At 26.3% G+C, this 24,391-nt stretch overlaps 2 protein-coding genes across 2 annotated transcripts in view; one reads left to right on the top strand and one right to left on the bottom strand.

The window, feature by feature from the left end:
* LOC136988866 (uncharacterized) overlaps positions 1–24,391 on the bottom strand; it is a 539,116-nt gene that overhangs the window by 142,742 nt on the left and 371,983 nt on the right. The window lies entirely within an intron of this gene.
* The window catches only part of LOC136988709 (uncharacterized), an 87,677-nt gene continuing 68,365 nt past the window's right edge, over positions 5,080–24,391 (top strand). Inside the window, exon 1 of the mRNA XM_067286653.1 lies at positions 5,080–5,275. Coding sequence (XP_067142754.1) covers positions 5,230–5,275 — 46 coding nt within the window. The 5' untranslated portion in view covers positions 5,080–5,229. The remainder of the gene's footprint in view (positions 5,276–24,391) is intronic.

Raw genomic sequence — 24,391 nt, forward strand, 5'->3', positions numbered from 1 at the left:
TTTGTTTATCTTCCCCCTTTTTTTCGTACATTTTAAATTTTATATCTCTGTATGTCCATTAGAAATTACAAAATGTCATATATTTTAAACGAAAAAAATAATAATAATAATTTTCGAGTAGCGCACGAGTTCTTTTCTCATTTCAAACTATGAATTGTCCACATTTTTTATATCCAAGCGTTAATAAAATAAAAGAATAAATGAACAAAATATTTATTCATTTATATTATTTAAACAATTTATTTTCGTAAACTAAAATTCAACTTTTTCGAGTGTTTTTAAACTTTGATTCTTACGACAAATTCATTTGTTTCGGGTGTATTTAAGTTAAAATAAAATCCCGAATTCGTCCTTTTTAAGAGAAAAATGATAAAATTAACTCAATTAAATTAAATTAATAAAATTTTCGAAATTTTAATAAATCTAAATTATAAATCGAAGAGATTTTATACAGAAAATGAAGAATTTTTCACGTTAATGGATCAGAAACACATTAAAGGCTCAACTAGGCAGTTAATTTTCTGCCAAATTAATAATTTCCTTAAGTGAAATTGGGATTTTAGTTTATCGTCGGTCAAGTTATAATCTTACTCCACTAAATATATTCTTCCTATAAGGAGAAGAGAAAAATAACCTTAGTTTGAAGCTATCGTAAGGCTCTAAAGAGCCTTACGATAGCTTCAAACTAAGGTTATTTTTCTTCATATCGAATGTTTATCGCAAGTGATATCCTTAAAAGTTTCTTCAAGGCTGAAAATACGTATAAAAACGTATATCCTCCACTAAGAAACATTACTTTTCAAGATGGTCATCTCCGACAATGAATTTTTCATTTTGTTTAAAAAAAAAATGATGGATGGTGGCTGAAGAATTTATGAATATATTCAATTTTATATGTTTAAATAGATCGAAATATTCTCATTATAACAACAATTCTTTAATATTAAAAATAAATGACGTTAAGCGAATGTATAGCATACTAAATTTACGTCAATGAAAAATTGTATACAGTTTTAACGAGGAATAAGCTTCGATTTTTGCCAAGATAATAAATTAATTAACATCGGAATGAATTAAAAATTCAATTTTCGTTTACATTTTTACATTTTATTTTATTTTTTTACAGTTCGAATACATCAATCGAAAGTATATTTTAATTTTACTTCATTAAAAATAAATTCGATTTAATAAACTTATTAAATATTTAAGGTTTGAATGTACAATATTTAAACCTTAGAAATATTCAATCGAATTTGAATTTATATTTTATTTAATTTAAATAAATTAAAATTGTTTACTAAAATATTTTTTAGTATATTTTCAGTTTATTATTTTTTAATTTTGAAATTTTCACTCTCGCAATAAAACCTTCGAACAGAGGTCATTAGTGGCCTTTGTTTGGAGGTTATTTGTTCGCCTTAAATAAAGGTTTTTGAACAAAGGAATAAATGACCGCTGTTTACAGGTCACACACAGTACTACACAAATGGCGCGGTTAAGGCTGGATTTAAACTTGTAATCCTAAGCTACAATATATAATAGGCCCTTTTCCCCCCAAATAAGAATATATGTAAAAATGTAAAGCTGTAGACTCATAACCAGTGGCCTAACAAGAAATTTTTGTCCCTTAAGCAAAATATGATAAAAGATCCTGCATTGCTTAAGGCAGTGACTTTCAAATGGGATGCCGCAAAATGTAATGTTGAGTGGCACCAAAACGATTTTTTCGTGTTTTATTGAATATTCATGTGTAATTACAATTATAAATTATTTAATTCCTTTGTAATCATTTTATTGAAAATACTGTACACAATTTAAACGAATTGTGTACAGTATTTTCACGTATTTATAATACGTATAAAGTGTGTAAAGAAGTAAAGGGTACCGCAAGAAATATATTACCAAGTTAGGAGTGCCACTATTAGAAAAATGTTGAAAAACACTGGCTTAGGGTTTATTACCTCCACAGTTACGATGGAATAGAAATTTTTAAATTAATAAATGTAGATAGGTTAGAATGGTTCTTATTTTTAAGTTTTGAAAAGTTGGATGGGCCACATTCTGAATCTATTCCATTGTGAAAAAAAGTAATTTTAATATAATTTTTTAGTTTTGATAATTTAGGAATCACTACCATGGTCTGAAAAATTGCATGTTACAACGCTAAGCATAGGACCACTCGCTACTGAAATAAAACCCTACGTAAGATCAGCAGTGTTTACGCATTGTTACTTCATGTTCGAAATAGTCCAATCGGGTCTTCTGGAACAATATAAAACCTTCCAGAATAATTTTCAACTTTTCGAAATATTTCATAAATAAAAATATAAATACGACTTTTTCACACAGGCTTTAGTCCTTCTTTTTTGCCGTTACACCATCAGCAATCCTTAAAATTCACAAAAGTTATAGAGACGACCGGAATTTCGGAATATGTTTTTCAATCTTCAGGAATGTTCTACAACCTTTCGAGCATTCTGTAGTCTTTTCGAACATTCTAGGGTCTAGAATATAAATTAAATATATTCAGGCCACTTCCAAGAAGATAAAGGTTCGTTTCCGAGAAAAACGATGGAGACTTGTACGCGTTCTCTATAATCATCATGAGATTACTGATGAAGTTATTGTAATCTTTTAAATAGTCTAAACACTTCTCTTGAGTTTTCATACAATAAATTACCATGAGCTCATCTTTGAGTGAATTGCACTCTTTGGCTTCTGAACCACTGCCCATATAGGCCCTAGATTGTTCCAAAGGGTTATAGGACGTTCCGGAAAATTCTACAAAAATTTGCAAAAAAAAAATGAAAAAAAGTGATTATCGTAAGCGATATCCAAACTTTAGGAAGAGAACACTTGCCAGTAACAATATTCCATTGTTACGTTTATCTTGTGACATTGTAGCGTGAAAATTACCAACTGAAAACTTTAAATGTTTTTGTACTGTATTATCTTCTATTTTGTTTAAAATAAAGAAAATGAAATGTTTCAAACTTTGGTAGAAACCCGTAAATTTCATCTAAATTTAGCCAAATTTTTGGGAATATTACTATTTTCCAATATTGAAAGAAGTTGCGCAGTTGCCCCTAAACAAACTACAATTTTAGTTTTTTGCCTCTATAATAATGAACAAATAATAATAATAATCGTCCCGAGTCTGAACACTTCTGGGACCATTTAGCTTAGTGGAATAAACCTGAGTACTCAGAGCTTATAAATAATATTAATATGAAATTTTTATGATGTTAAATTTAAGTCTGATCTGATAAATTCTTTTCTTATCAACATATTAATATGCCGTACAGTCATACAAATACAATACACTGCGCTGGGGACATACTGAACCGACAATGAATTAAATCTAATCAGTAGTAATCGGGCATTGATCCTTAAACAATACTGATACGAGGGTGAGCCACTATTTTTGTTAAATATATTTCGTTGGTTAACTACAATCAGACCAGCATTACCGATTAAAACAATAAAATTGTTTCAAAAATGAAACAGCTGCAAAGAGCTATTCGTAAGTTCGTAATATGTACTGTTATAATACTGTAAATAATTAATAATCTTCTCATATTTATACTGTTCCGTAGAAACAGTATCCAGGACGTTAAGGCCTCTTAACAGCGCTTAATAGTAAGTTTGTTACGTCACTGCTCACAACTCGAGGATCTAAGCTGCAGCTTAAATTACGTGCAAATCCGGTCCTTGGTATAAGGGTGAAGGTAGGTTTGCTCGTTCCAATTCCCATCCCTCTGTCACTCTACTGCTTGAACTCTATAAAAACGTAAAAATTATAAGATTAAATAATATAATTACATTTTAAACACTTCTTTTATTTATGGCATCCACGTAACTTTTAATTGATAGAAAAATAAGTTTTATAACTTGTAACAGTTTTATTTAAATGTAAATAATGAATGTTTAAACAATGTTTAGCTCCTTATCGATTTTGGGTTTTATTGTTCTGATATGGTTCAATCGCTGCTCCCTAATCGCTAATCATTACCTAGTACTTCCTAATCGATGCTCATTAATCGCTACTTTATGTGATCTGCTAGTGTTTGTTGCTTCACTCCTGACATACTGAAAATCTTCTTTGCAGACTTACTTCATCATAAAACTATTTTATGGTCAAGCATGATTAAGAATGATTAAATTATATTAAAAAAATAATTAATTATTCGTCTCTTAACAGCAATTCTCTTATGTTCAGTTTTTTAATATTAGTTTTGAAGTAAAATAATTAAAATTTTCTTTTAAAACAATTTATAAGGGAGAAATTTTTATTTTTAAATTTAATTCTTATAAAATATTTTAAATAACTAATTTAAAATTTTATATAGAAAGAAGCTTTATTATAAATTATAAAGAAGAGGAGAATTGGCAGATTTCTAGAGTTTTTTTTACATTTTAATTTGATAAAACTAATTTAAAATTATAAATAAAAAATACAGAAATATCTGAAATAAAACTTAATTATTACTTTGGTTACTTGATAAAATTAAATAAATTAAAGAATAACGTGATTGAAACAAGTCAAATATATTCAATTAAATAGCATTTTTTCCAATTTTAATGCCTAAAATACAAATTTTATGGTCAGGAATTCGTAATTATAATATAGTTAATACTACATTTTATATATTTAGTCGTTTATGTGATGCTAATTTATCGTAATTAGAGAATACAAATATAATATCTAATCGAATTTTAATGTTAATAACCTCAGAGCGTATCATTAAAGCTCTAAATTTAATGCATTCAGAGCAATCTATATACATCAATATTAACCATTCATATTGGTATTATTTAAAAGAGGTTACAGGATCTTAAAGAGGATTCGAAATGGCTCATGTTTAAATTTACATCGATATAAAGAAAGTCCCGTGTTAAATATAAATTTATCAATAAACCCGAGATAGAAGAGCTGCTAATTATTGTACGTTGTTACGATTTAAGAAGTTATCTCGTTAATTATAATAGCATTTAATCATGTAAGAGAGATAATTCTTGCTGTTGTTGCTAGTATTGTCGCCAGGTAGCGCAGTTTGAACAGCCTGCCGGTGGCTTCTAACTGATTCTCATACAAGTCGGGATCGTCACTAGCTTCACACATCCGATGTAACTGTGTGAAAGAAAAACTGCAGCAACCAGCGACCTATTGAGAAGTTCTGGAAGAAAGGAGTCAATTCTTTTCCATATTTTCTGTGAACTCAAAATACAATGAATTCTTCGTTCTCTGTATTAACTGTTTTGGTCCTCTTGTTAGGTAAGTGATACACGTGTTTTGCAACTTTTTCCCCTATAAACCCTCGAACAATAACGCTACTAATATATATAGAAAAATTATAACAGGGAAAAAAATCTCTAGAAAATTTATATTACGATAAAACAAATAATAATAATAATAATAATACTTTATAAACATATAAAAATAGCAAATTTAAAAATGGTGCATAATTATAATTTAAAAGGGAATTATTATTCTGCAGAGATTTTATCATAGAAATAAGCCTAATTTTGGGATGGATTTAGAGAAATAATTAGTTTGCACCCGTTTAATTTCTTAAAAAAGTTGAAACAAAGTTGTAATTTAATCATTATTTAAGCCTATAAAAATATTCATAAACTTTTTACCGATATAAACTTAATAAAAAGTAACGTTTAAGAATTAATTAAAGTACGAAAAGTTTGCAAATGTATTTTAAAAAGTCATTTCTTAAGTCTTTCGTCTGTAAATTTTGCAACATAAAAAGCATGGAAATAACGCCGTTTCATTATCATTTAATTCGAGATTTGCGCTTGTTAGAATAAATGAAAAACATAGAAATTAAACGGCGAAGAGATAAAAGATAAATTGGAATATAGTGTATCAATTGATAGCAATCTAATCTTAAACAGTAAAAATTAAACGTTTTTCTAGCAAGTTAAGTGGAAAAATAGGTGCGGCCGTTATATTCGTAAACATGCAACGAATACGTAATAAGATTTGACGTCATCGCAGTTAATGTGTGTTATAAATATAGAATGTAAATTGTCTCGTAGATGACAATAACTGACAATCCAGTTGATACGAATGCGTGACTGCAGCTAGATGAAAGGTGTTATGGCGGATTAATTTGGTCATTGTAACGTTACCGTACTGATCACAATGAAAATATACAAAATTTGCAGTCCGCATTTAGGATAAAATATCACGAAGCGGTATAGTTATGTTAAATGCAATTTTGGGATTATTGGAAATTCGTGGAGCGTGCGGAAGTAATTTTGTCTCGTGGCTCGACACTTGCCAGCAATATAATAATCTTTCAAGATGATACGGAAAGGGGGAACATCTACTTGTTCTTCGACGACAGATGTTTGCCTTTATATCGATAAAAACGCGCGCTCTGATATTCCAAAACTCGAACTTATCACCTATTAAAAGCTACTTTCGTATTAAATGTGTGACACGGATTTCCCCTTTTTTCATCTGTTAATTTAGAAAATAATGAAAGATTTGGGAGGAAGATCGTTTTGCATGTTGCTTAAAAACAGTTTAAATTTTATATTATTTCTAGTGTGTAAAATAACTCTTTTCTACTTAATATAAATAATTGCTAAATGTAAATAAAAATATATATATATATATATTTTTTTTTATAACTTTTGAATTTGATTTAATTCAAGAGTATTTTTAGTTTAAAACACTATCAAATTTCAATATATATATACAGTATATTTAAAAGTAAGGATATTTTAATTTAAATTCTATAGAAATTATCTAGAAATCTTCATAAATGTAGTTTTATCATCATTGTTAAGGGTGATTAGAGATAAATTAAAGTAAAACACTAGTCTAAAGCTTCTAAGAAACTGGTTTTTTTACTTAAATATGTCATGGATGAAGCTTTTTTAATATCGACATTTCGCTATTTTTCCAAGAAACGAATAAAAATAGAATAATTAAAAATAGAATAATTTCGTTTTCTTATTTTCAACGTATATATATATTATTGATCGCAAAGTTTTGAACTTGATAATTAAATTTATTGCAAGTAAACACTATTTTATTTTAATTTCCTTTAAAAAAATTTAACATTTCTCATAACTACATTCTCTCTTTTTTCAAATGTAATAATAAAATATTCAATTTATTTTTTTAATATTTATTTTCTATAATAATCCAGTTTTATTATTTAATAAAATTGAAAAGTGTACTTACTTTTATAGTATATAATTTAAATTTTATTAATTAACGAAATTTATTGCATATTTCTAAAACTTGTGCAAGATCCAGTCATACAGACGGTTTAATATTTAAAAAATAATAATTTCTTTAATATATTGATTAAATTTTTTATTTATAAAAAAATCTGTCTATTGATAGTGAATTTTTAGTGCATTTTTGAAAAAATTAACTCACGCTATTTTTTATTTTTAATATTTTTCTTAATCTGCATTGCTGTAATATGTTCTCTGTGCAATTTCAATGGTTTTTCTTTTGATGGACAGCTACAGTTATTAAATTTATCTTGTGCCAATAACTTCCATACAGCATTTGTTTTCTACATACATTAATATCGTATGACTGACTCAATAATATTAATAAGAAAAATTTTTTATCTGTTCTTATAACTGATCATTTTATAAATGAAAGTTAATTTAATGTATAATTTGATCTGTGAATAATGTATATCACTAAATGTTAATGTAAATTAAGACTTAATTTTTTAAAGGACTTGAAGAAATTAAGGGAAATTGTAAAATTCTTTGCCATTTTTTTCTTAATTTAATATTTATTTTAAGAATAGCGAAGCGAAACTTTTGTAAATTCAGAGTAAAAGTTCTAATAGTGAAGAGTAATTAGGTAATTGTCAATCCATTAAATGTCAATAGCTTAATTATCAATTATATGTTTATCAGTTAATTGTATAAATGTGATTCTTATCAACTAGAACTTATTTAAAGTATATAAGAAAAATAAATCGAAATTATATCATATACATATTTTCAATACATTTTGTTTAATACACAATAAAGTACACGTTTTTACAAGTTACGTACAGTTGTTTTAAAGCTACTATAAATAAAATTTATATAAATATATTGCTAATAGTTTAATTAAAATAATTTATTCCTTAATTTATGTAAAGAATGGAAGGAGAAAGAGTGCAGAAATACAATCATAGATACACAATACTAATGATACAATATGTCTTATAAATTTCTTATATATACACAAATATATATATATGTACTATATACATACACAGATATAAATAATTATTTCATAAGCTACATTTCCTACAAGAAAATTTATACTAAACGTTATAATTTCTATAGTTTCCTTGACTACACTTGTAAAACACTTGACTTTTCGGCAAAAATATATATTCCCGGGATGAGTTAATATTTTAATTTGTTAAACAATGTATAAAATATATAAATGGAAATAATTACTTAAGAATAAATAAATATTTATTGTATAAACAGTGTAAACGCTTTCTTGATATCTGTCATTGCATAATTAATGTTTCCTCTATCAATGAAACTTTTATGTTGCATATATTTTGAATAATTACGCGAATTTCGTTATGTTTTTATTTATATTTATCGGAAAAAATTGGAACGAACTACGATTGAGTTGTGTAAATGTATACTAATATATTCGACTCATTAATAAAGAGTAATTGATGATTATGAGTTTGCTGATTAATGGATTTTCAGTTCCCCTACTTGTTAGGAGATAATACTAAAAGGATAAAAATTTATTTAGGCTAAATGTGCGCTTATTTCTATTAATCAACTAATTAAAATATATTTTGGAATATTACAATGTAACGAGTAAACAAAGCATTATATATATCAATTTTTCTAACATTAGAAATGGGACTGTGACTCTAAGTTTTTATGTTATAAATAATATGAACCAAGGGAATTTGTTTATCATTATCGAGTTACATGAAACTATAAATCTTCTGTGATTGAGGCTTTTTGTTAAGCCAAATATGATAAGAAATAGTTCTGAATTGAGAAATATATTTACAACTTTAGCAACTTGTATAGGTTTCAACGAATTAAAAAAGATTTTAGAGAACAAAAATTGTGTTTTCATTAAAGTTATATCTCGTTCTTACATATAAAATACCATATCTAGTATGGCTTCTGTTGTGTTGTATGCATTGTAGAATTGTAGCTTCTAACTGTTTAACAATTAAAAACAATAATAGAATGCAGTCAAACTTTATATGGAGTTACTTTGGTGAATTTTAACAATTTCTACGGGTTATTACATCAATTTATATTGATATATTCTGCGTGGTAAACATGTGTAGTAGTTGATATAAAATACCAAAGGATGGTGTAGACAAAACCGAATCCAAATAGTTGTAGGAAGAAACTAGATTTGTTTCACAGTAGACCTATTTCAAAAATGATTTGTGTCGTATTTGAAAAACATAATTATATTTTATAATATTGATATCAATCTTCCATTAATGATTTTCTCTAACGAGGATGTATGCAGCAAATGAACTAAATCATTTGAATACGTATCGAAGTAAATTAAATAATTATCATGCTAAATACCTCAGAGATTCGAAATTTCATAATTATTAATATTATTGTTAACTCAATATTTAAAAAATTAGTATTGGAGAGAGTTTATCTCCCTGCGGTATATCCGAAGAGGCAATAACTGAGTTGGACAAGCCATCATTGATCACGTCTGATATAAAGCTAAAGATTTTAGTGTGAATAGACGAAAATTCTCTAAACTGTAGAATTGTTAAATAAATTTTTCAAATCTTTGGATAAATTTATAGAAATACAAAGAACTTTTCAGTTATATTATTAAAGAAAATCAGAGATTTATTAGCTTAATTTATATTATATTATAAGGGTATATTGGTATTTATAAATAAAATTTCTGTGCAGGTTTACTAAGCCATTTTCTAGTTAAGAGATCTTGTATACTGTACAATACGATAAGAAGAATAGAAAATAGCACATTGCTTATGATTTCTTCTCGAAAGAATCAAAGGCAAATGATATATTCAAGTTTATTAATTATATATAAGTTAATATCAAATTTATTCCTCTTATAAATATTATAACACTTCTCAATCAATCGCAATTACAGTACAGATTTTAAGGAATTACTTTATTGAATTGTTTCGTCTTAAATTGGAATTTCTGAGAAAAATCTATAATTTGAAAATTTTTTAAAATTAATAAGTAAATTTATTTTTTCAATTTTTAAATTTAATGTTTTTACTTTAATCATTAGTAAACCTTAAGTTAGAATAAATGTCTTCTTATATTTAAATAATCCACAAAAAAATAAATAAATAATCTTTAAACAAAGAGGTCATTAATAAGATTTATCTTAAAGTACTATAAAATATTTTTACATTATTTTAAATTAAATTTTTATATAAAGTTTAAAATTTAGTAAATATGTTAATAATTAATTTCGAGTTTTTCTATATTTATTTATATAAACCCCATAGTAAAGTGTATGAATTATTTAATCTTTCGTTTTCTTAGATTTACTATCGGTTTACACGTATCATATTATTATTATTATTATTATTATTATGGGTAGAGCCTACTTAATTCTAGGCTAAAGAATGAGAGTTGGGAGATGAGAAAGACGAGAGATGGTTCCCATAGAGTAGTGGGCAGATAGGGTAAATGAGATAGTAAGAAAATAAATAATTATATTACGTAACATCTTCACTATAAAATATAGCGAAAGGCAATGCAAATTCAAAGTATTCGAAAGTATTTACGAGCATATGGAATATAGAAAATAATAACATCATTGACTTTACGTGACAAAATAAAAACCTGTAAACCAAAGAAATAAGTGTATATTTTCTTCACATTTGTGCAAACGATAATAGAGAAATATAAAGTAGCGTGTAAAAACTATGGAAGATTTTTGTCAGAATTAGAGAAGTTGTAAAAGTTATCGTCTTACAGCCAATAAATTTGACGTAAATTTCGTTATATTAAAATTTAATTAGTATGAGATAATACGAGTATTTGATACAAACACTTTAACTAATCATCATGCGACAGTAGACTTCATCGAACTCGTCGGATGAATATACTTAATTTCTATATTTTTTTTATATAATTCTACATTTACTTTAACTTTCGAACTAATTTTTTTACAAATTTTATATGAATAAAATATACACAATAATATATTTTTAACACGCTTATCCAATTATTTTTTACATTAAAATAGTACATTCACTTTTATATCGTTCCGGTTGCTTGCTTATAGTAAATTTTTGTAGTATGTTAAATTAATTAACAGAAAAATCTTATATAAAAATATTAAGAAAACTATAAAAACATAAGCGTGTAATGTTAATTGCAAGATAATTAAACTAGTAATATATTCTTTAGGATCCATACACTCCCTCGGCAATGTTCTTCTAGTGCACGCCTACTTAAAATATACGTATATTTAGTATAAAAATTAAAATAAAAAATATATTATAAGCATTAAATCCTAATCAGAATATAAAATGAAATTAACTATTTAATTTAATTAAAGTTTAAGAAAAATGGACAACCAAATTTGACAATATTAAGTCAGATTTTACACATAAATTTACCTTTTAGGTGCTTAATATTAGTTTATATTATCTTTCAGGGATATAATTTTAAAACATTTCAGATATTTTACAATAATAATTTGTCTTTCGTGAAAAATTTTCTCTAGTCTGACGCTCTTTAATAAAATCTTTATTTTAAATTATAGTTTTTCTTTAGAAAGCTTAAACATTTAATAATGTTCTGGATAAGTTAGGTGTAAGAAATAAATTAATTTTTTTTACAATTAATAAAATATATTTAATACTTTATAGCTTATGGCCACAAGTCACTATGTAATGCAGTGATAATGATTTTGACGCGTTTAACGCGTCAAAATCATTATCACTGCATTACATAGTGACTTGTGCACATTTTTCTATATATAGGGCATTGATGCTATTAAATTTTAGTAGTTAAAAATTAGGGGGGATATAAAGGGATCATGTCATATCTCGTGTAGGGTTAGACTTAATGAAAGCTTTACTCATTAATTTCTTTAATTTTCTAGCATATTTTTCGTGAATTTATCGCACGCGTGATCTCTCTGGTGATCCTTTCTCACTACTCTGAATCCAAGCAAAAGTATTCTACGACATCAATAATTCTCTCACAACTTATTCATTTAAAATTCTTTACAGAATAATAAAACCTTTTGATGTATGTAACATAAATTACAGTAAGAGTACGGCTGTTGATGTAATTTAAAATTTATAAATGATTATTATTTCATATCTATTTCCAGCGAGTACAAATTTTTATTGCGACTAGTTGTAAACATTTACAGAGGTTGTTACTCGATCGTGTCTTACATCAGGCGTTACGCTGTATAAAACCAAAAGCAATTTTCTCGTAATTCTTTTCAAATGTTATGCAATCATTGCCAAGATTGAACTAACTATTCAATTTTCTACTATTGATTTGCCATTCGGAAATTTATCTTTCATCTTAAAAAACTGTGCAGGTTCCTTTTGTTACTTTGTATGTTTAAACTTTCGTGTTTTATTATATAAAATATGTAATTGAATATTATTCGGGCAACGATAAAAATCATAAAACTATATAAAATAAGTGATTTTTCTCTTTATTTTTTTAATAAAACTATCTATAAAGTCGTCGTTAAAATTCAATATTTTACGCATAAATTCGTATAAATTTTTATATATTTAAATGTTGTTTGCATGAAAAATATCTTTATTATTTCGTGCAATACATTAATATTGAAGATTTTAAGTCACATTTATTAAAAATTTTAATTTTTAATCATTAATTTTTAAGTTTTACCGCTTACTTTAACTGATTGTATTCATGATTATATAGTTTTAAATTGTATAACTTCAAGTTATTTCTATATATTTTCTTAATTTTTCTACTCTTAAACGTGTGAAAATAAGTATTTAAATTCGTAAGCTCTCTGTGAATAAAGACCAATTAATATAAAGGAATAATTTAATTGAGATGTTAATATTTGTATAAAGAAGAAAATAATAATTAAATCTCATATTGAAAAATGGAAATTATTAGTCTAAATTTTATAAAACACGCTCTTGTATATCACTTAACAAGATTATATACTTTTATAATTGAAGTAAACATTCTTCTCATATTCATATTTATTATTTTCCTTTATAATTGATAAATATGCTTGGAAATCTGAGTAGAAAATAAAGTTTATTTCGTTTAAAAATACATATTTAAATCATAAAACATTTTATAATTTAAATTTATGTTGAACATAATAAAAGTAGAACTCATTTTACAAATAATAAATTATTTAAGAATGAATTATTTAGAATTTTAAATATCTACACGCGGTATAAGCAATGACTTTTTTATTATTAAATGTATTTAAAATGACTTAGAATAAAAATTATTTGAATCAAATCAGTAAAATATTTTTCAAACGATAAAAAAGGCATTTTTTATAATCAATAATTAGGTTATTTCTTAAAGTAATATATTAATTATGAAAAATCGATCATATAAATGTTGAGTTAAATTCTCTTAGCAAAAAAAGGCGAGAGAATAAAAAGTTTGATTAAATTATTTGCAATATTTATTCTACTTCAACTTGTTTGACTAGTTAACTGAATGCTGAAAACATTTTAAAGTTTGAATAAATTCCATTCGAATGTTGGAAGAGAAAAATGAAGCGCAGGAACAATGACCTTTCGTGTCAAACAAGCATATCAACAGGACTTATGAGCTAATTCTATGGGGTATTTGTAGGGAAATAATCCCATACAAACATGAGTCGTAAGTTCAATAATATTTGAGTTTAAATGTAAAAACAACATAGCGCTTTATCGTTAAGCAGCAGTGAAACACAAACCAGTGATACGCTGTTTTACTTGTTATTGATTCTGTTTACTACTTCCCAAAACATATACTATATAATTTCTTCGTTTGTAAAGCTGTAGCTCTTTAAATGCTAACAATATAACCCATGTTTGTATGGGATTCTTCCTCCAAATATACCATAAAACCAACTCTTTAAGTCCTGTTGATGTATTCTGAATCACCCAGTATATACATATTTAAGATTTAAAGTATCATAATCCGGTTAATCGAGAGTTTCTTGTTTTGATAGTAGCGACTATATAACTTATTCTAATGTTAAATTAATGAACTTCATTCAGAAATACACGCACTTGTAATTGGGAATTCCCAAACGTTCGCTCGATATAATCAAAGTCGGTATGATCGATCGAGAACGATCTTTAAGACAGATCTTTTATATTTTTTAACTCTGTTATAGCGTATAAAATAAAATTTATAGAGCAGTGGGATGAGTAAAGTATAAATTTGCATTCAGCTATTTTCAAAAAACACAAAAAAAATATTTTTTAAATGACAAAGAAATAACGATTTTTACTATTATTTGAAAGATTTCATTTCCTTTTTTTACTTCTAAATGTTGCATTCTCTTGGAAGAAATATTTCTTTATTATTTATACAAATGCCTAATGAGAAAAATAAGCCACCCCATATTGATGAACGTCTGTAAAGGGGAGCCCTTTGCATACGCCCATGAATATGGGGTCTTCAGAGGGGCGACTTGAATATAAAGTCTGCAAACGGGACACTTGTCCCTTTCTGGGATCGAGTAAAAAATTCCGCAAATTATAATCATAAAAGTGATTGAGATATGTAACGTTACACCCTCCACCATGGGACGTTTTGATGCAATACTGTATTCTACAATATACTTGTGAAAAACCCCAAAATTAAATAATTAAATAAAAATCTATTGATGTAATTATTTCTCTTCATTCTTTTCCTCCCTAAAAAATTTTCTGTGGACGTCCATGTCCATATTAACAATATAAAAAAACACCAATTCGAAATGGTTAAATTTCATAACGAATGGCTTTAATTTTATTTAATTTTTTTATTTTTTTAATATACTTACAGTAATTTTCCGATTATTTTCGAGATTTTTACACTTATAATATGTCTGATAAATCAATAAAAATTTTCAAAAATATATTGCGCTTTTTTTATAGAAAATTTTCCATAAAAACGTGTAGGAAAAGCTCTTCTACGTCCTTTTCTAAACTAATTGAATGTATTGATACCCGTCAAGCTTTAACACTTATTTGCAGTCATGTCGAGTATTTTTAGTAAATTCGAATTTAGTGAAGAGAAGTGCTTAAATGCAGATTCTTAAAATACTTTCGAAAGAATGTTTCCACGTCGAAAATTTGTATGCAAATGTCATGCTGAATTTTTTTACATAATTGTATAACTTTAAGAAATCCTTCCGGATTAGTATCATGTATCTTTTGCATAAAGTGGAGGATGAAAATCTGATGAAGACAGCTCAAAATAATAGGACATTTGAACTGACATGTGCTTACACAAGTAAAATGTGAATACATGAATTATAATGCCAACATCGGTAACCAACAACGACTTGTTGGCTAGAGATGTTCATACATTTTTACATTATTATCTACATCGATAAAGTCCGGATATAATTATATCACCGGCTCTTAAAATATTATAAACGAGATATTAGGATTCCTATACTAATTAGAATAATGTAGGAAGCTCCATTGAAATCTCGTTAAAGTCTGTCGAAGAATGATTTTTTTATAAAATTATGCGAGACGAAATAATATTTGGTAGGTCGCAAGGGGTGTTATGAACAGTAGAAATGGTAGCAATGCGAGTTAAAGTCGAGAGTATATTTTACTGTTCCGTTTTGGAAAAGAAAGTAAAACTTTGTAAATTCTATAAAAATGTTTCTTTTTCTGTTCTTAACACGACAAGTCACTCTTCTTTTCTGTAAGATTGAGTGTTGTTCCACTTCAATTGAAACGGTTACAGAATAAATATAGTCTCTCTTTATACGGGTTGTAACTAAAAGCAGTAAACAAGACCCACTCGTCAGTATTGCAGACCTTCTCTCTTCTTTCCTTTCTATTTTCTGTATATCTTTATAATGATATCATCTAAATAATAATAATTATTTATGAAAATATCTCTATCGGAATTCAATACAAAAGTGTACGGAATAATATTTTCTTTCCATTTATTTCTTTTTTTAAATGAATTTTCAATAAATAAAATCTGATAAAAAGTAATTTATATCAATTATAATTTGATAATTTTTCTAATTATCCATTATTATTATTATTTTTCCTTTCTTTCTTTCCCGTATTTGATAATTAAAAAGTAAAGTATAAATTGATTTTCTCGGCAGTTAAGCGTATAATATTTTATAACAATTTTCGTTGCGATTATTTAAATTTCAAAACAATATTATTTTCTCTCTGCCTGGAGAAATTATACACAAATTTAAATATTTCACGCGAGAATAGAAAGACGTCACGATATGCGATGCGTGACAACCTATAAATAGTTACTCGTGACGACTTGCCTCTGGTTATTTGATCGATTTGTCGTTACAGGTTGGCAGAGAGAAAGCAAGAATATCTGTCAGATTTTCAACTTGTGTTTTTGGATATCTTCCTCGATAAATTTCAATCGTTAAAATAGAAAGATGTGTAATTTACTCGCGCCAAGTCACACCGACACACGCCGACCCCCACTTACGAATGTTGACTGTTGTAACTAATTTAAACGTGAATATGCATTTTAAAAAGAAGGAAAAAAAAGCTTAAAAATAATTGCATATGGCTGCGTATTATCGGATTATCTACATTATTTCACGGTAGCGTTGACCTAAATTTTCTGATTGTTAGGAAAAATTAATGTTCTACGCTCGGAACATATTCGATCGTTCTATTCTTCCTATCGTATTTAATGCGTTACTAAGTTTTGTATAATGATTAAAAACGTGTACGAATATTTAATTAATTTTTATAATTATATCTTTAAATATAATTTCCTTAATTATGTAATTCTCCCTTCAGATATTTTACAACTTTACAAGAACATCATTTAACTGTAAAATTTGAATAAGTATATTAATGCTTGATGATTAAAATCACTATTCTATTATTGATGCGCTGCTAGCAGTTTTCGTGTTAGAGTTTAAAACAGTATGCTTCTTAATAAATCATTCTTCTCACTAACTTTTTTAAAATATTTAATCGACACTAACATAGTGACTTTTTACTGCTGCCCTCACCCCTTTAACGTTTTAAAATGTGCTCTTGCAACCCCTGAAAAATTAACTTTCTTATTTAAAAGTAGGATTGTCTTATTATCTCATCTGTATTTTAGCCTAATTTTACGTAAGCAGCGCCAAAAATCCCCTACGGTATTGGCGCAAAACTCAAATAGATATAAAATGAATGGATTTTAAGAGTTTAATGAGATAAATAATGATAATTTTTGAAGATTCTGTATATAAAGTCTAACTTAAAATGCATTTTTTCGATGTTCGTAATGCAAAGTCGCTTACACTTGAAGGGGTGCGTGCATCCCAGGTTAAAAATCGCAGCTTAACAAATCTATCTAATAAACAATAAATTTTTAAACATTTTATAAAATATTTATTAGTTAAATATGGAAATATAAATTTAAGTTGTAGAGATAAATTAAATTAACACGTTCAATATTCACACGTTACACATTGAAAATTGGAAAAAGAAAATTAGGAATTTCTTATAAAAAGAATTAGCAATATTAAAAAAATATATATATTATTTTAAAGCTTATAATAAAATATCACTTAAAATTTATTAAATTTAATAATATAATAATATCAGGGTTAAAATTTGCTTGGAGTTTCGAGATGCAAATGATTTATCAACGAATTTTGCATAATTTTTAAACAGACTTTGTTAATAATTTTACTTATTTTTACGTTAAAAACATTAAAAATTTTCTTATTATACTTTCCTTCCTTTATTTAACGTATATTTATATTTATAATTAAAATATTTATCTCATCTTAGACAAGATGAAACTTTGAAGTAATCCTCCGATGATTTTTATGACACTTAATTATCTCGCGAGATACATTACGAAATAAATTGTTATTGTGAAAATTAGTTAAAGTAAGAATTCTTTTATGCTATAAATGAGTTATTATCTAGTAAAACTATAATTAAAATATATCCACAGCATTTACATGACAAATGTTCCGCTATTTAGAAGGTCAGAATTCGGTGTTTGCATTAATGAGTTTGCTAAGAATTCTATTTTAAAGAGTATTTAAATTGTCAAAATTGAAATTTCTCATAATAAATTATATAATTTTTATATATTTTAATTTTTTTTAAATTAAAATTATATAATGAAGCTATAATACATTCATTTAAGTATCATTTTAAAAACTAAAAATTCAATTTATTGATTATTAACGAATGTTCTTTTGTATGTTATTATTCTATTCTTATAATAAATAATATTTAAATCTTAATTGCTATGAAATCTTTGTAAGTGTGTGCAGGAGCATTTATATTTTTAATTTTTGGTAAAAACTCGCAACTGCAGAAGATAAAAACTAAATTAATTTTATCGAACGAACAGTATTTAATTTAATAATTAATTATAATTAAATAATAAACGTTTTCCTTAGTATTTATCGACTAATTTCAGATCAAAATGTATAAATTAAATCTGTTATAAAGTGATAAAACGAATGAATTTTCGTCTTTTCTGTCTCTTGAAAATTTATGATGCAGGAAGACAGAAGAAAGAATTGTAGAAATCAAAGTCTTACGTATAAATTTATAAATTTATTGATGCTATGAATCCTAAAAGATTTATAAACAACACAACTTAAAACATATAAACGTCAGTCGAATATTTATTGAATTTTAACTAATAATTTCTTTAAAACTTTGAGAAAAATAAATTAAAGTTTACTGTTTCAAGCGAAAAATCTAAATAGACAATATTAAAATAAGTAAGTTTGATAAGTATTATTATTAGTTTTTATTTCATATAAGTATATAAATATTGATAAATTGAAGCAAAAACATGTAGTTTTGTGTCTGGAATTCTCATCAAAAATTGAAGTTATTCGCTTGTTTAATAAGTTTTCTCATTATTTAATCATTTATAATAGAAATAATAATGTTGATTAGTATCTGATCAAGTCCGAGTAAATAATAGAAGATGCTCTCAATGTTATCCACATATTTCATTGGAGTCAATATAATCTTCATTGCTGATAGATTAATATTGTATGTTGTCCAGACGTGGATGTTTGGTTACTATGGCAACTGTTAGAAGAGGACACTATCGTGACATGACACGTTTAAGGTACACATTTCGAGTAAATTCCGATTTGGCCTCAGTTAGGGAGTTTGGCGATTGAGATATCACGTGAAAGAGAAGTGCCACTTCGTTGCTCCGTTGAAGTGTCCTGATGGAAAGAGACATTTACAGGGGTTGGATCACCGCTTTGAGTTACTACTACTAAAAAGAAAACCGTCCACCATTTGAAAACGCATTAACTTATCGAGGTGCAGCAGTTGTTTATGTTCTAGTTTCGTGTCTGGCAAAATAAGTTGAGTTGAATACACTTTTTCTACTTTTTAATGAAGTTAAAAAAATTTTAAATAATTCATTTAAAACTTAAAAGTATTATAATTTATTCTGAAATTAATTTCAGTTATTAATTTTTTTTAAAAAAATAGCAGTAATGTCTGTCTGTTATTTTAATATTATTAAATATATTTTTAATTTATTAATTAGAGTAAATTTTTACTGATCAATATCAAAAATGGAGTAGAAATTATCATTTTTAATGCGAATTACCAATCGAACTGTCGTATTTCTTCTTCGAATTTTTCAACTACTTTTATCATAAATCCTTTTAAAAATAAGTTTGAAAAATTATATCCTCGATTAATTTCCGTAACTCATTTAAAATGCATTCCTTTCTTTACAGAAATTTAATTTTTTTTTTACTAATTTATAGCGTGTATTTCTATAATGTCACGATATATCCGGCCTCATAAAGAAATGCGTAGTGCAGGAAATATATCTTAGATTTTTTTATTGGATACAGCTTAAACTTATTATTAAATGTACAGTAAAATCGATTTGTATAATATTAATTTAATTATTATTTTATACAATCGATCACTAATATTAATTTATATATCAATTGTATGGACATGATGCTACCACGTGTTATTAAAGTATGTTGCACCGAGAAGAATTTAATGATTCATAACATATTTTGGCCATTTTTCATTTTATAATCAAAGTAAATGTGTTACTCTATTTATAAAATTTATTACCTTAGCAATTTTGAAATATGTAGCCAAAATGGCAGGGCGTAGGCTAAGCTACGGGCTTTAATACATTCTGATAATCGCATTTCATCGTATATTTCACTACGAAAGATTTAATTATTATGATAATAAAATATATTTATTTAAATGTAATTTCGTTTAAATTATAATAAAAGTGTAATTGATAAATTAAATGTGAGATTTTCTGAAAGATTGACATTAATTCGCCCGTTTTTCTTAAATAGAAGCGAGAGATTTCACCCTTTCCTCTTTGTGACCAGGCAGCATTTACCTGTTCCCATTTGCTAAATATATATAAAGTTTAAGGGAATTTTTTTTAGTAGAGAGTTGATTTCTGACGTCTTGAATGTAAGCGAAGTGCTGAAGAAAATGCAAATTTTTCCCGTTCTGGTGCAAATTTTTTTTTCAAGTTTCGGCACCGTATTTCCGGAAATTGGCGCATAACAATTGAAAAAAGTTGGAAGAATAGTCACCGTTTCAATTACGCTCCCATTCATACCGGATATCCCCGGAGATTACTAAAATCGACAATCGACAACAGTGTTTATCATTCGCTCTTCCCTCTCTACAAACTTTCTGGATCAATTCTTTGTCCAAAATACTTTCTAGAATAAGGAAAATTCTATAAATAATAAATAAATGAATTCAATTTATTAATTTACGAGCGTTTTTTAGGAAGGAAAAAAAGAACATTCTTTCCTCGGCAAGAGCAGCTTTCGAGTTAGGTTTTTCGCTTTCAAAATTCCGCTACTGGGATTTATGTAGCGAATTTTTTTCTCTACACCGACTTTAAGACTAGAAAAATAGCAAGAGTAATACTTTGTAAACAAAATAAAATCCTTGCAAACTTTCTTTGGAGAAATAAATAGGCTATTCGCTCGATGTTATAGATGCTATTATTATATGATGATAATTAATCATCTCGAAAGTTATATGTTTAAAAATATATAAAATGGCTTGAAAAAATATTTTCTAATAATATGAAACGAAATAAAAGCTATCGATTGAAATATACAAAGACCTTTAAAGATATTAAATTGAACTATATATAGAGGAGCTTCTTTGTAGCAACAAGCATTTGAACGTCTCTATTCAAAGTGTACATGGCAACAAATACATCAGTCAGTGGACGATTCTCTGCTGTTCAGTATTCAAAAGAAAGATGTGCTTAACGGTTGACTATCACGCGCGTGACGTCAACAATACATTACCTGACATCCGAACGAATGGCTCTAAATCATGGAAGGGGGTGAAGTATAAAGTAGACTTTACGAGTACTACTATTAGCAAACGTTTACTTTTTGATAGATAACAAGCAGTGATAGAATTCTAATTATCTCTTTATTTTTAGTCTTTTCTGTCTAATTACAAACTTACGGTGATTAAAGGAGATCATTTTAGATCGAAATCTGTCTTAAAAATTTCAAATCATCCGTCAATTTCTTTTTATTTTTATCAACATTCCTTCGACTGTTTGTAGATAAAAGAAAATCCCCCTTTACGTAAATTAGTCTTTTACATATTAAGAATGAGTTTTCCGCTCCGCTACTGCAATAACATTTGCATCTTGGATTATCTGATTAACAATTAGTATTGACTCCTACTCTTAACTTTCTGGTTCGACGTTCTTCAAAAATTAAAAATATAAAAATTTAATTTGTTTATTTAATTTTAAGGTTTAGCTAATTTTTAAATCATTTCCTTACCCCTTTTTTGGTGTACTTTCTTAAGATTAAAACTAAAGTTTATGCGAAATTTCAGACGATTGGTGTCATTTTTATGAAGATCTGGAGGTTGTTTATGCCTCTTTTGAGTATTATAAGGCACAGAGAAGCAAATTACAGCGAATTTGAATGAGTCGTTCCTATATTAAATATCCACATCACTTCGGTTTTACTTTACTTATTCATATTCAAATATTTTTATTACTCCGATAGGCTGTTTAATGCCTTGTATGTAGCAAATTTACTGGAGTTACTTAATGAATAAATCGAAAAAAGGGATAAGAAGGCTGTCAAAATGGAGGGAGACGAGAACTTGTCTAAGCAAACGAATTAAATTCAGTATCTTGGAAATATTTCTGTTTAATTTGTTTAATTTGCGCCATAAAAATCAAAAACATGAGATGATATATTTATAGATGTAGTGACGAAAATGATATATTACCGAAATAAAAATATCATGAAGCATAATATATAACGTTAAGTAGATTTATGTCGTTGAAATCCTGCGAGGAAATTATTTTAATGAATATCCTGGAGCAGATGTTAAGTAAAATGGTTTCTATACTTTATAAATGTAGAAATGCGGAGCATTTTTTCGTAAGAAACTGCACCTGTTTATTGACTTTTTGCTGAGAAATTCAAATCAAACACACTAAAAAATTAAGCTTTTTTTTGGTTCCATAGCTAGACACTAGTTAGCCCTTATACCCGCTTTAAAATACATATAATTTGTTACATTATCGTGAAATTATATAAGAAGAGAATTAGAATCAAAGATTCTTTATCTACTTATGAAATTTATTAAATTATGTATCAAATTTCTAGTATTATTCTCCCAGCTAAAATTCCTTAGGGGGAAATTTACTACGTATACATTATACATGAAGTAAAAATATCTTTAAAAGTATGAAATATAGAAATAATTTTACATCTTCAATCAATAATTCTATGCGAAATTCGAAAATAGCATTCAGTTTTTTTTTATTTTTCATTTTTTTATCAATGGATAAGTCGATGTTTGACTAGTATTAGACAAACAGTACGTTCGTGCAAATGTAATTTGCTGCACTTCATGTAAATAAATAGAATATTCGCTGCTACTTTCTTAAAACTTCATTTTATCAGAATATCGAACCTTATTTTTATTTAAAACCTTATTTCTATTCTTAATCATTTGTAGGATGAAGGAAGAATATAATAATGAATCTAAATTCTGGTTTTAAGGTAATATAAATTAATAAATTTGCGTGAAAATTATGTCAAAAAATAATTTTTATCAAGCGTTTAACATGAAATTTTATGACTTGAAGCATATTGTTTATTGTTGCTGTAGTAAAAGATGGCGCAGTTTACGAAATTCCATGTAAAAAACATTATTTTAATTAATAAATTTGAATAAAAAATTGTCAGATAAGAAATTTTTGTCCAACTTTTCACACAGAATTTCATAAACTTTCATAATATAAAATACGCTTAAATTCATTGAATTCAATATTAAGTTTATTTGAATAGTTTTTTTAAATTATAAAATAATTTTCCATAGAAATATGAGAAAAATATTAAATATTTTTCGTAATTATATAAAAAGAAATTCTTATAATCAAATAATAAATAATAAATTCTGCTTTGAAAATTCTATTGAAATCAATTGAAAACATTGGATGAAACAGGAATAAAAATAAGTAAATGCATACTTTTAGAATTCTTTTCTAAATGAGAATTTTTCACTTGGAATTATTTTTATTGCAGATTCAATTGTTGAATTGATTTGATAATTAATAATGACATTTAAAAAATAAAATTTAAAGGTCACACAGCAAATACTGAATAAAGGAGATGATTATTATTAATATTTTTAATTTTTAACAAATTTTTAATGTAATTACTTAAGATGAAAGTGAAAATAAAGTAAATAAAGCATAAGAAATTTTCCACAAATAATCGCGTGTTAAAATATCCAAATTTTACAGAAATATAAGAAGAACATGTGCAGATTTTAAAGAAAATTTGAAAACTTTAGCTTCGTTTGCCCTTCTACACTCTTCAACATCTACTCTATTTTTAAATATTCCTTAATTTAATTTAATTGTTTTAATTATTTTCAACAAATAAATGAGTTATCTTTATACAGAATTCTTAACATTAGATTATAGCATATATTAAGCACACTTTTATGCTTAAAAATATATATTTACTTCGATTAAAGAATGTAATTATTTAAGCTTATATTAATAAAATTATAATAAATCCAAACAGGATTTTATTTATGATAATTTATATCATTATCTCGCTCGCATTATCATAGCACTCACTATAACACGGTGAATATTTATAATACACACAATCATTGTCATTACACCCTAATATGGAATAAAGTTGGCT

The sequence above is a fragment of the Centruroides vittatus genome, unplaced genomic scaffold, assembly GCF_030686945.1.
Source record: "Centruroides vittatus isolate TY-2023 unplaced genomic scaffold, ASM3068694v2 scaffold_386, whole genome shotgun sequence".
Taxonomy (NCBI): Eukaryota; Metazoa; Arthropoda; class Arachnida; order Scorpiones; family Buthidae; genus Centruroides; species Centruroides vittatus.